The 13,908-nt window shown below is 44.7% G+C and overlaps 1 protein-coding gene across 6 annotated transcripts in view; it reads right to left on the minus strand.

Moving 5' to 3' along the window:
* LOC121875723 (phospholipid-transporting ATPase IF-like) overlaps positions 1 to 13,908 on the minus strand; it is an 85,494-nt gene that overhangs the window by 56,711 nt on the left and 14,875 nt on the right. For all 6 annotated transcript variants that reach the window (XR_006090657.1, XR_006090658.1, XR_006090656.1 and 3 more), the window contains exons 7-9: positions 11,648 to 11,786; positions 11,358 to 11,439; positions 8,504 to 8,604 (exon numbers count right to left, since the gene is read on the minus strand). Coding sequence is in view for 3 of the 6 variants with exons in the window: in XM_042380372.1 (XP_042236306.1) it covers positions 8,504 to 8,604; positions 11,358 to 11,439; positions 11,648 to 11,786 (322 nt within the window). In the remaining 3 variants the exon portion in view is untranslated. The remainder of the gene's footprint in view (positions 1 to 8,503; positions 8,605 to 11,357; positions 11,440 to 11,647; positions 11,787 to 13,908) is intronic.

The raw sequence follows: 13,908 nt of genomic DNA on the forward strand, positions 1-13,908 counted from the left end.
AATATTGATGGAAGAAGAAGTTTTGGGACTGAACAGTGAGACAATGTGGAGCTCCCGGAGGGTGGCGTCTCAATGTGGCCTAGCGAATGAGCTGCCCCTGGAGGGCGATCCTATATATATATATATATATATATATATATATATATATATATATATATATATATATATATATATATATATATATATATATATATACTAACCTGCCTGATTCGAGCCCACGGCCCACAGAGCCGGTGGTGGTCCAGCGGTTAGAGTTCCCGGTCACAGTCATGGCTCGTGGGCCGGGTTCGAATCCTGGCAGGTTGAGGTGCTGATTGTATTTAGAAGTCCACGTGCCTTATTGGCCCATGAAATATATATATATATATATATATATATATATATATATATATATATATATATATATATATATATATATATATAAAATAATAATAATAATAATAATTGTAATAATAATATAAAAACAATAAACAGCAACCAACAATAACAACAAAAAACAACAGTAACAACAAGAACACAACAACAACAATAACACCACCACAACCATGAACAACAACATCAACAATAACATACCACAACTACGAACAACAACAACAACACCAACACAAACCATGAAACAACAACAAATAACAACAACAACAACAACAACACCACCACAACCATGGAAAAACAACATCAACACTAACACCACCACAACCATGAACAACAACAATAACACCACCAAAAACCATGAACAACAACATCAATAATAACACTACCACAACCATGAACAATAACAACAACACCACCACAAACCATGAACAACAACAACAACACAATAATAACAACAATACCACCACAACCATGAACAACAAACATCAACATAACACAACCACAACCATGAACAACAACAACAATAACACCACAAACCATGAACAACAACAACAAATAATAACAACAAATAAACAACAATACCACAACCATGAACAACAACATCAACAATAACACCACCACAACCATGAACAACAACAACAACAATAACACCACCACAACCATGAACAACAACAACAATAACACCACCACAACCATGAACAACAACAACAACACCACCACAACCATGAACAACAACAACAACAATAACAACAACAACAACACCACCACAACCATGAACAAACAAACAACAACAACACCACCACCAAGAGCAGCAACAGACGTACCCAGCGAGACGTAGAGGGAGATAGGATGATGTAGCTGAAGATGCAGGAAGGAGAAGCCATCTGGTACACCTCACTGTATGGTTGGTGGCACCAAGAGCAAGCAACAGACGTACCCAGCGAGACGTAGAGGAGATAGGGATGATGTAGCTGAAGATGACGAGGAAGGAGAAGCCATCTGGCACCATCGTATGGTTGGTGGCACAAGAGCAGCAACAGACGTACCCAGCGAGACGTAGAGGGAGATAGGGATGATGTAGCTGAAGATGACGAGGAAGGAGGCCATCTTGGTACACCTCACTGTATGGGAGGCACCAAGAGCAGCAACAGACGTACCCAGCGAGACGTAGAGGGAGATAGGGATGATGTAGCTGAAGATGACGAGGAAGGAGAAGCCATCTTGGTAAACCTCACTGTATGGTTGGTGGCACCAAGAGCAGCAACAGACGTACCCAGCGAGACGTAGAGGGAGATAGGGATGATGTAGCTGAAGATGACGAGGAAGGAGAAGCCATCTTGGTACACCTCACTGTATGGTTGGTGGCACCAAGAAAGCAGCAACAGACGTACCCAGCGAGACGTAGAGGAGATAGGGATGATGTAGCTGAAGATGACGAGGAAGGAGAAGCCATCTTGGTAACCTCACTGTATGGTTGGTGGCACCAAGAGCAGCAACAGACGTACCCAGCGAGACGTAGAGGGAGATAGGGATGATGTAGCTGAAGATGACGAGGAAGGAGAAGCCATCTTGGTACACCTCACTGTATGGTTGGTGGCACCAAGAGCAGCAACAGACGTACCCAGCGAGACGTAGAGGGAGATAGGGATGATGTAGCTGAAGATGACGAGGAAGGAGAAGCCATCTTGGTACACCACTGTATGGTTGGTGGCACCAAGAGCAGCAACAGACGTACCCAGGAGACGTAGAGGGAGATAGGGATGATGTAGCTGAAGATGACGAGAAGGAGAAGCCATCTTGGTACACTTCACTGTATGGTTGGTGGCACCAAGAACAACAACAGACGTATCCCAGCGAGACGAGAGGGAGATAGGGATGATGTAGCTGAAGATGACGAGGAAGGAGGCCATCTTGGTACACTCACTGTATGGTTGGTGGCACCAAGAGCAGCAACAGACGTACCCAGCGAGACGAGAGGGAGATAGGGATGATGTAGCTGAAGATGACGAGGAAGGAGAAGCCATCTTGGTAACCTCACTGTATGGTTGGTACCAAGAGCAGCAACAGACGTACCCAGCGAGACGGAGAGGGAGATAGGGATGATGTAGCTGAAGATGACGAGGAAGGAGAAGCCATCTTGGTACACTCACTGTATGGTTGGTGGCACCAAGAACAACAACAGACGTACCCAGCGAGACGTAGAGGAGATAGGGATGATGTAGCTGAAGATGACGAGGAAGGAGAAGCCACTTGGTACACCTCACTGTATGGTTGGTGCACCAAGAACAACAACAGACGTACCCAGCGAGACGTAGAGGGAGATAGGGATGATGTAGCTGAAGATGACGAGAAGGAGAAGCCATCTTGGTACACCTCACTGTATGGTTGGTGGCACCAAGAACAACAACAGACGTACCCAGCGAGACGAGAGGAGATAGGGATGATGTAGCTGAAGATGACGAGAAGGAGAAGCCATCTTGGTACACCTCACTGTATGGGGTGGGGCTGACCCAGGTACCACAGCCTACCTGGTTTAACACGGTGATGGTTTAACGTGGCGATGGTTTAACGTGGCGATGGTTTAACGTGGCGATGGTTTAACGTGGTGATGGTTTAACACGGTGACGGTTTAACATGGTGATGGTTTAACACGGTGATGGTTTAACACGGTGATGGTTTAACATGATGATTTAAACATGGTGATGGTTTAACACGGTGATGTTTAACACGGTGATGGTTTAACACAGTGATGATTTAACATGGTGATGGTTTAACATGGTGATGGTTTAACACGGTAATGGTTTAACGGTGATGGTTTAATGGTGATGGTTTAACGTGGTGATGGTTTAACACGGTGACGGTTTAACATGTGATGGTTTAACACGGTGATGGTTTAACGTGGTGATGGTTTAACACGGTGACGGTTTAACATGGTGATGGTTTAACACGGTGATGGTTTAATGGTGATGGTTTAACGGTTATGGTTTAGCGTGATGGTTTAACACGGTGACGGTTTAACATGGTGATGGTTTAACATGGTGATGGTTTAACATGGGATGGTTTAACACGGTGATGGTTTAACATGGTGATGGTTTAACGCGGTGATGGTTTAACGTGGTGATGGTTTAACACGGTGATGGTTTAACATGGTGATGGTTTAACACGGTGATGGTTTAACACGGTGATGGTTTAACATGGTGATGGTTTAACGTGGTTATGGTTTAGCGTGGTGATGGTTTAACACGGTGACGGTTTAACATGGTGATGGCTTAACATGGTGATGGTTTAACATGGTGATGGCTTAACATGGTGAATGGCTTAACATGCATGGCTTAACACGGTGATGGTCAATATGATGGTTTAACATATGATGGTTTAACACGGTGATGGCTTAACATGGTGATGGCTTAACACGGTGATGGTTTAACACGGTGATGGCTTAACACGCAGATGGTTTAACACGGTGATGGTTTAACAATAATTTGCTTAAGATGCAGATGGCTTAACAATATGATGGTTTAAGATGGTGATGGCTTAACATGGTGATGGTTTAACATGGTGATGGTTTAACACGGTGATGGTTTAACATGATGGTTTAACATGGTGATGGTTTGGATGGTGATGGGCTTAACACGGTGATGGCTTAACACGGTGATGGTTTAACACGGTGATGGTATAACACGGTGATGGTTTAACATGGTGATGGTTTAACACGGTGATGTGGCTTAACGTGATGGTTTCAACGTGGTGATGGCTAGCGTGGTGATGGCTTGCGACGGCTTAACATGGTGATGGCTTAACATGGTGATGGTTTAACAGGATGTTTAACACGGTGATGGTTTAACACGGTGATGGTTTAACACGGTGATGGTTTAACATGGTGATGGTTTAACACGGTGATGGTTTAACACGGTGATGGTTTAACACGGTGATGGTTTAACACGGTGATGGTTTAACACGGTGATGGTTTAACACGGTGATGGTTTAACAATATGATGGTTTAAGATGGTGATGGTTTAACACGGTGATGGTTTAACACGGTGATGGCTTAACATGGTGATGGTTTAACACGGTGATGGCTTAACATGGTGATGGCTTAACATGGTGATGGCTTAACACGGTGATGGTTTACTTGGGTGATGGCTTAACACTATGATGATTTAACATGGTGATGGCTTAACATGGTGATGGTTTAACACTTAAGATGGTTTAACATGGTGATGGTTTAACATGATGGTTTAACATGGTTTAACATGGTGATGGTTTAACATGATGGTTTAACATGGTGACGATTTAACATGATGGTTTAACATGGTGATGATGTAACATGGTGATGGTTTAGGATGATGATGGTTTAACACGGTGATGGTTTAACAATATGATGGTTTAAGATGGTGATGGTTTAACATGGTGATGGTTTAACATGGTGATGGTTTAACGTGGTGATGGTTTAACATGGTGATGGTTTAACATGGTGATGGTTTAACGTGGTGATGGTTTAACACGGTGATGGTTTAACATGGTGATGGTTTAACGTGGTGATGGTTTAACATGGTGATGGTTTAACGTGGTGATGGTTTAACGTGGTGATGGTTTAACACGGTGATGGTTTAACACGGTGATGTTTTAACGTGGTGATGGTTTAACATGGTGATGGTTTAACATGGTGATGGTTTAACATGGTGATGGTTTAACATGGTGATGGTTTAACATGGTGATGGTTTAACGTGGCGATGGTTTAACATGATGATGGTTTAACACGGTGATGGTTTAACACGGTGATGGTTTAACAATGTGATGGTTTAAGATGGTGATTCTTTAACATGGTGATTCTTTAGCATGGTGATTCTTTAGCATGGTGATTCTTTAGCATGGTGATTCTTTAGCATGGTGATTCTTTAGCATGGTGATTCTTTAGCATGGTGATTCTTTAGCATGGTGATTCTTTAGCATGGTGATTCTTTAACATGGTGATTCTTTAACATGGTGATTCTTTAACATGGTGATTCTTTAACATGGTGATGCTTTAGCATGGTGATTCTTTAGCATGGTGATTCTTTAACATGGTGATTCTTTAACATGGTGATTCTTTAGTGTGGTGATTCTTTAACATGGTGATTCTTTAGCATGGTGATTCTTTAGCATGGTGATTCTTTAGCATGGTGATTCTTTAACATGGTGATTCTTTAGCATGGTGATTCTTTAGCATGGTGATTCTTTAGCATGGTGATTCTTTAGCATGGTGATTCTTTAACGTGGTGATTCTTTTACATGGTGATTCTTTTACATGGTGATTCTTTAGCATGGTGATTCTTTAACATGGTGATTCTTTAGCATGGTGATTCTTTAGCATGGTGATTCTTTAACATGGTGATTCTTTAACATGGTGATTCTTTAGCATGGTGATTCTTTAACATGGTGATTTTTTAACATGGTGATTCTTCAGCATGGTGATTCTTCAGCATGGTGATTCTTCAGCATGGTGATTCTTTAGCATGGTGATTCTTTAACATGGTGATTCTTTAACATGGCGATTCTTTAACATGGTGATTCTTTAGCATGGCGATTCTTTAGCATGGTGATTCTTTAGCATGGCGATTCTTTAGCATGGTGATTCTTTAACATGGTGATTCTTTAGCATGGTGATTCTTTAGCATGGCGATTCTTTGAAGCCACACATCCACAACATTGCTAAAGCTGCCTCCCGAAAGCTGGGAATGCTGTACAGATGCCGTAGCTACTTCACTCCTGAGCAGTTGCTTCAAGTATATAAGGGATTCATTCGTCCTAACTTGGAATACTGCTCTCATATCTGGGGTGGCTCTTCTTCTGTCTAACTTTTTTTTTTACGGGGAGTAGCCCAACCGGACACAGGTCACTGACCCACATCGGGGCCTGGGTGGCGAAAATGTAATAAAAATAATAATAATAATAATAATAATAATAATAATAATAATAATAATAATAATAAATAATAAATGTTCTTATTACCTTGAGGCGTTCCTACCCGGAGCATTACCTTGAGGCGTTCCTACCCGGAGCATAACCTTGAGGCGTCCCTACCTGGAGCATAACCATGAGGCGTCCCTACCCGGAGCATAACCTTGAGGCGTCCCTACCTGGAGCAATACCTTCCGCATCCCTACCCGGAGCATAGCCATGAGGCGTCCCTACCCGGAGCATAACCTGAGGCGTCCCTACCCGGGCATCCTAGGCTTACCCGATCCCAACCTTGAGGCATCCTACCCGAGCATAACCATGGCGTCCCTACCTGGAGCAATACCGAGGCGTCCCTACCCGGAGCATAACCACGAGGCGTCCCTACCCGGAGCATAACCCTGAGGCGTCCCTTCCCGGATCCTAACCTTGAGGCATCCCTACCCGGAGCATAACCATGAGGCGTCCCTACCTGGAGCAATACCTTGAGGCATCCCTACCCGGAGCATAACCCTGAGGCGTCCCTACCCGGAGCATAACCCTGAGGCGTCCCTACCCGGAGCATAACCTTGAGGCGTCCCTACCCGGAGCATTACCTTGAGGCGTCCCTACCTGGAGTATGACCCTGTGGTGACTCGTTCTTTACTCATCACAATTGCATTATTCTGATGTCTATGAACGTAAATATACAAGTGAGGCGGCTGAATGGATACAGCACTCGCTTCCTACCTCAAGAGTCGCTGGTTCGTGTACTACCAGTCCACCCAGGTTTAAATAGGTACTGAACTTGGTGTTGGAGAAGTGGAGGAGGTTAAGTACAGAGGCGGTCATGCTTCCTCCTCGTGTAGAGAAAGGCCTACATTTGTGTAACGTGTACCCACCACCCCTAGTGTGTCGCCATACTTGTGGGACCAACTTTCACTTTTCAATGTGGATACAATTCCCAATCATTCAAGTATTTATAAATGGTTACATAATTGCACTGACTGACATTTGAATCAAAGGTGAAGGAAGTAAATGGTTATATGACTCGTCCTCCTTGTCAAGCGGGATGAATGCGCTACTGTAAATTGTTAACTTTAATCCTCTTCACCACTGACCGGTTTGTTAGCCACTAGGGCGGTCGGTCACGTCTCTGTTACAGTGTTACACACTGTTGGCAAGTACTGTCTCTGTTATGCACTGTTGGTATGTACTGGCTCTCTCTTACGCACTGTTGGCATGTACTGGCTCTCTCTTACGCAATGGTGGCAAGTACTGGGCATGTACTGTACTGGCTCCTAATTGTACCTGCGCCAGTTTTGGTCAAGTCTGGTTTTAAATGAGTTCACACGTTCTCTTCCTTCTGCTAGACCGCTGTATATTTATTGTGCGGGGCAACTTATATTCAGCTTACGATAATTATTAATTACTTTTGCATGCAGAAAACATTAAGATCGCCATTTCTCTGTTCCAACAAGCGTTCCTTAAATTTCATGTGCAATACAGACAAGGATTATTAATTTTTTAAACCAGCTTTCGTGTGATATAAAGAACTAGTAATTACACACGTTATTAAAAATGAACATGTAATATAATACTTCAGAATCTCCTACAGACCTACTTGAGTTATTAGTGAGTGTAAAAATTTATGGTCTATCAATTGAGTTTAATCCGTTTTCTTTAGTTACCTTTAATGGGGTGGACTGAGCTAGTGGTCGTCGCCTCTAGCTGCTGAACGTCTCGATAGTGGCGACTGACTTTTTTTTCTCTACTTACTGCTGACATCGACGACGTGTGACCAGAGGTCCTTACTTACTGCTGACGTCGTTGCCACAGAGGCCGTACTTACTGCTGACGTCGTTGCCATAGAGGTCGTACTTACTGCTGACATCGTTGCCATAGAGGTCGTACTTACTGCTGACGTCGTTGCCATAGAGGTCGTACTTACTGCTGACGTCGTTGCCATAGAGGTCGTACTTACTGCTGACGTCGTTGCCACAGAGGCCATACTTACTGCTGACGTCGTTGCCATAGAGGTCGTACTTACTGCTGACATCGTTGCCATAGAGGTCGTACTTACTGCTGACGTCGTTGCCATAGAGGTCGTACTTACTGCTGACGTCGTTGCCACAGAGGCCATACTTACTGCTGACGTCGTTGCCATAGAGGTCGTACTTACTGCTGACGTCGTTGCCATAGAGGCCGTACTTACTGCTGACGTCGTTGCCATAGAGGTAGTACTTGAGGGTTGTGCACACCGTGACCTCCACCAGCAGCAGCACCATGAAGAAGGCGAGGAAAGAGTTCATTGACCTGAACAAGAAAATCCCGTTAAGGTCACTGATGAATTTGACAAGTCCTGACCTATCCTGACTTATCATGATGTATCCTGACCTATCCTGACCTATCCTGACCTATCCTGATGTATCCTGACCTATCCTGATGTATCCTGACCTATCCTGACCTATCCTGATGTATACTGGCCTATCCTGATGTATCCTGACCTATCCTGATGTATCCTGACCTATCCTGATGTATCCTGACCTATCCTGATGTATCCTGATGTATCCTGACCTATCCTGATGTATCCTGACCTATCCTGACCTATCCTGATGTATACTGGCCTATCCTGATGTATCCTGACCTATCCTGATGTATCCTGGTGTATCCTGACCTATCCTCTGGTGTATCCTGATGTATCCTGACCTATCCTGATGTATGTGACTATCTGATGTATCCTTATGTATCCTGACCTATCTGATGTATCCTGGCTATCACAGTGTATCACCTATCTGTTATCTGATGTATCCTGACCTATATATATATCCTGATGTATCCTGACCTATCCTGATGTATCCTGATGTATCCTGACCTATCCTGATGTATCCTGACCTATCCTGATGTATCCTGACCTATCCTGGTGTATCCTGATGTATCCTGACCTATCCTGATGTATCCTGACCTATCCTGATGTATCCTGACCTATCCTGATGTATCCTGATGTGTCCTGACCTGTCCTGATGTATCCTGACCTATCCTGATGTATTTTGACCTATCTTGATGTATCCTGACCTATCCTGACCTATCCTGATGTATCCTGACACATCCTGATGTACTCTGACCTATCCTTATGTATCCTGACATATCCTGATGTATCCTGACCTGTCCTGATGTATCCTGACCTATCCTGATGTATTTTGACCTATCTTGATGTATCCTGGCCTATCATGACCTATCCTGATGTACCCTGACCTATCCTGATGTATCCTGATACATCCTGATCTATTTTGATCTGCTCTGACCTAAATTGATCTAGCCCCACCTATCTTGATCTACTCTGACCTATCCTGACCTATCCTGATGTATCCTAATCTATTCTGATCTGTCTTCATCTATTCTGACCTATCCTTACCTATTGTTATCTATTGTCATCTATTCTGACCTATCCTTACCTATTGTTATCTATTGTCATCTATCCTTCCCTATCCTGATATATCCTGACATATCGTGGGCGACCTTCACCCATCCTCAACTATTCTGAACTGTTCTGACCTATATTAACCTATATTAACTTAAACCTGATTTAAACTACCAAATTTACTTCATCTTAATATATCATGATCTATCTTACAAAAGTAAATCTAAGCTAAAACAAGCCAGTGATCTGACCAGTTCTTTTAGTTAAGTTTTTTACTTTGGGTTAAGTTAGGTTTAAATTATATATGGTTAGGTTAGAAAACATTTGTGGACTATGTTGGAGAGGGTCGATGATCCACCAAGATTTTTAAACATCGTCCGCCAGATGCATGATGGAATGCAAGCCCGGGTACCTGTGGGTGGTGTGCAGTCAGAACCATTTAGTGTCCAAATGGGCGTAAAACAGGGTTGTGTGCTGGCACCTGTGTTGTTTAACATCTTTTTGCTGGCTGTAGCACAACGTCTTGATGCCTACACAAAGACCTTAACAACTCGGGTCACAGAACTACATTATGCAGATGACTGTGCAATAATGACACATAACAGAGAATCTATGTAACGTGCACTGGACGTGATCTCAGGTATTTACAGCTCGCTTGGTTTGCAAATTAACACTCAGAAGACTGAGATTTTTGTCCAGCCCATTGTTCCACCAATAGAAGCATCACAATTCTACATTAATGGAGACCCTATCAAAATAGTAAACCAGTTTAAGTACCTTGGTAGCACTCTCACACCCACCTGCTCACTGGATATGGAAATTCAAACCAGATTCAATTTAGCTCAGCTGCATTTGGACGTTTGAGAACAAGAGTCTTTCTCAACAATGACCTCAAATATGGAACGAAGACTGCAGCTTATCTCGCGGTCTCTATATCTACATTATTATATGCCCCAGAAACCTGGACTCCGTACAAACGCCTTATCCAAATCTTGGAAAACTTCCACACTAGACGCTTTAAGCGTATCTTTGGAATATCCTGGGAAGATAGAGTGACTCATGAAGAAACTCTGCTAGCCAAATGACACTTGCGCTGGCTTGGACATGTTATCAGGATGCCAGACCACCGGCTTCCAGGACAAATATTATATGGCAAGATCTCACATGGAAGCCGCTCGGTGGGAGGACAGAAAAAGAGATTTAAGGACCTCTCTAACACTCTACTCAAGTGCTGTAATATACAACCAAATTCACTGGAGCAACTCGCCTCAGACTGTTCCTTATGGCGACTCAACATGCCATAGAGGAGCGGAAACACTTTGACACCTCACTGAACCAAACGAGAGCTACTAAACTAGCCCAACGACATCAGAGGGCTCAAGGCATAATTACTCTGAATGAACAACATCCCTGTCACTTATGCAACAAGATCTGCGCCTCCAGGATTGGACTCCATAGTCATCTACGGTGGCATCAGAGGGATAACACAACTCATCAATCATCTCATCTGGAGCAACGTCGTTGACTTCGATGGAGTGCCATAAGTAAGCAGTGTGTGTGTGTGTGTGTGTGTGTGTGTGTGTGTGTGTGTGTCAAGGTAAACGCTCACTTCTCAACAGTGTGTGTGTGTGTGTGTGTAAACACTCACTTCTCAACAATGGAGAACTTGTTGCTGGTCATCTTAGAGTTGAGAGCCATCTTGGTCTCCTCCCCTGTGTAGATGGCGACCCCTGGGGGAGAGAGGCATGGTGAGAGATTAACGGTTCACAAATTTATTGACAAAGCTTGTAGTAGTACAGTTTGCCTATTCTGAGTAATTCAGTCAGGTCTTGACACTGAGAGTGCTGTCATTTCTCACTGCCACGCAGGACAGAGGTTCATATACAGAGGGTGTGGTGACAGAGAGAGGCATGGTGAGAGAGAGAGAGAGCCACGTACCATACACTGTAGATGTATTCTTGAGCCGGGCGCCCCTGGGCAGGAGGTTGTCAGTGTTGAGGGAGGCAGTGGTAGGAAGGCCGGAGCCCCGATACACTTCCATCTTGCCCTTAAAGTCGTATAAGTTGGCGTGAGGCAGCTGAGGACAGTGTGAGATACTGCTCAAGTAACTGCATGTTTATCTGTCTATATGTTTGTGCCTGTTTGTGTTACTGTCTCTTTTTCTGTTTGTTATATTGTACAGATGGTGTGTAATATCCTCCCCCACACACACACACACTACCTAATATTCAAAATACATTGTTTGGGTCGGTTACACCACAAGTTCCTTACTATCCCAAAATTCTGGCCTGTTGTGAGTATACGCCATATATTAATGGTCTTATACATTAATATATCTTTTTATCTTACATTTTCTAATATAAAGTAAAAGGAAGATCATTAAGACTCTTTCATGAGGTCAAGTTAGGTCAATATTGAAAGATTATTCATTTATTATTACGATGATGAAAGTGAAAAAAAAACAGAAACGGATTTGTTCAGGTAATGTTTTGTTATTCATTTATTATTACGATGATGAAAGTGAAAAAAAAACAGAAACGGATTTGTTCAGGTAATGTTTTGTGGAGTATGAGTCATAACAGGTATGGTGTGTTACAGGTGAGGTGAGGGTGTGATACAGGTGAGGTGAGGGTGTACAGGTGAGGGAAGGTGTGTTACAGGTGAGGGAGGGGTGTGTTACAGGTGAGGTGAGGGGTGTGTTACAGGTGAGGTGAGGGTGTGTTACAGATGAGGGAAGGGTGTGTTACAGGTGAGAGGAGGGTGTGGTTGGAGGGTGTGTGTTACAGGTGAGGAGGGTGTGTTACAGGTGAGGGGAGGGTGTGTTACAGGTGAGGAGGGTGTGTTACAGGTGAGGTGAGGGTGTGTTACAGGTGAGGGGAGGGTGTGTTACAGGTGAGGGAAGGGTGTGTTACAGGTGAGGGAAGGGTGTGTTACAGGTGAGGTGAGGGTGTGTTACAGGTGAGGTGAGGGTGTGTTACAGGTGAGGTGGGGTGTGTTACAGGTGAGGTGAGGGACAGGTGAGAGGAGGGTGTGTTACAGGTGAGGGAAGGGTGTGTTACAGGTGAGGGAAGGTGTGTTACAGGTGAGGTGAGGGTGTGGGTACAGGTGAGGTGAGGTGTGTTACAGGTGAGGTGAGGGTGTGTTACAGGTGGTGAGGGGTGTGTTTACAGGTGAGGTGAGGGTGTGTTACAGGTGAGACAGGTGAGGGGAGGGTGTTACAGGTGAGGTGAGGGGTGTTACAGGTGAGAGGAGGGTGTTACAGGTGAGGTGAGGGTGTGTTACAGGTGAGGGTGTGTTACAGGTGAGGGAGGGTGTGTTACAGGTGAGGTGAGGGTGTGTTACAGGTGAGAGGAGGGTGTGGTGTGTGTTACAGGTGAGGTGAGGGTGTGTTACAGGTGAGGTGAGGGGTGTGTTACAGGTGAGGTGGTGTGTTACAGGTGAGGTGAGGGTGTGTTACAGGTGAGAGGGGACAGGTGAGGTGTGTGTACAGGTGAGGGGTGTGTTACAGGTGAGAGGGAGGGTGTGTTACAGGTGAGGTGAGGGTGTGTTACAGGTGAGGTGAGGGGTGTGTTACAGGTGAGGTGAGGGTGTGTTACAGGTGAGGTGGAGGGTGTTACAGGTGAGGTGAGGGTGTGTTACAGGTGAGGTGAGGTGTGTTACAGGTGAGGTGAGGGGTGTGTTACAGGTGAGGTGAGGGTGTGTTACAGGTGAGGTGAGGGTGTGTTACAGGTGAGGTGAGGTGAGGGTGGTGAGGTGTGTGTTACAGGTGAGGTGAGGGTGTGTGCAGGTGAGAGGAGGGTGTGTTACAGGTGAGGTGATGGTGTGTTACAGGTGAGGTGAGGGTGTGTTACAGGTGAGGTGAGGGGTGTGTTACAGGTTTGGTGAGGGTGTGTTACAGGTTTGGTGTGTGTTACAGGTGAGGTGAGGGTGTGTACAGGTGAGCAGGTGAGGTGAGGGTGTGTTACAGGTGAGGTGAGGGGTGTGTTACAGGTGAGGTGAGGGTGTGTTAGGGACAGGTGAGGTGAGGGTGTGTTACAGGTGAGAGGAGGGTGTGTTACAGGTGAGGTGAGGGTGTGTTGAGGTGACAGGTGAGGGAGGGTGTGTTACAGCTGGTGAGGGTGTGTTACAGGTGAGGGTGTGTTACAGGTGAGGTGAGGGTGTGTTACAGGTGCAGGGGTGTGTTACAGGTGAGGGAGGGT

Source organism: Homarus americanus, unplaced genomic scaffold, assembly GCF_018991925.1.
Source record: "Homarus americanus isolate GMGI-L3 unplaced genomic scaffold, GMGI_Hamer_2.0 scaffold22250, whole genome shotgun sequence".
Lineage (NCBI taxonomy): Eukaryota > Metazoa > Arthropoda > Malacostraca > Decapoda > Nephropidae > Homarus > Homarus americanus.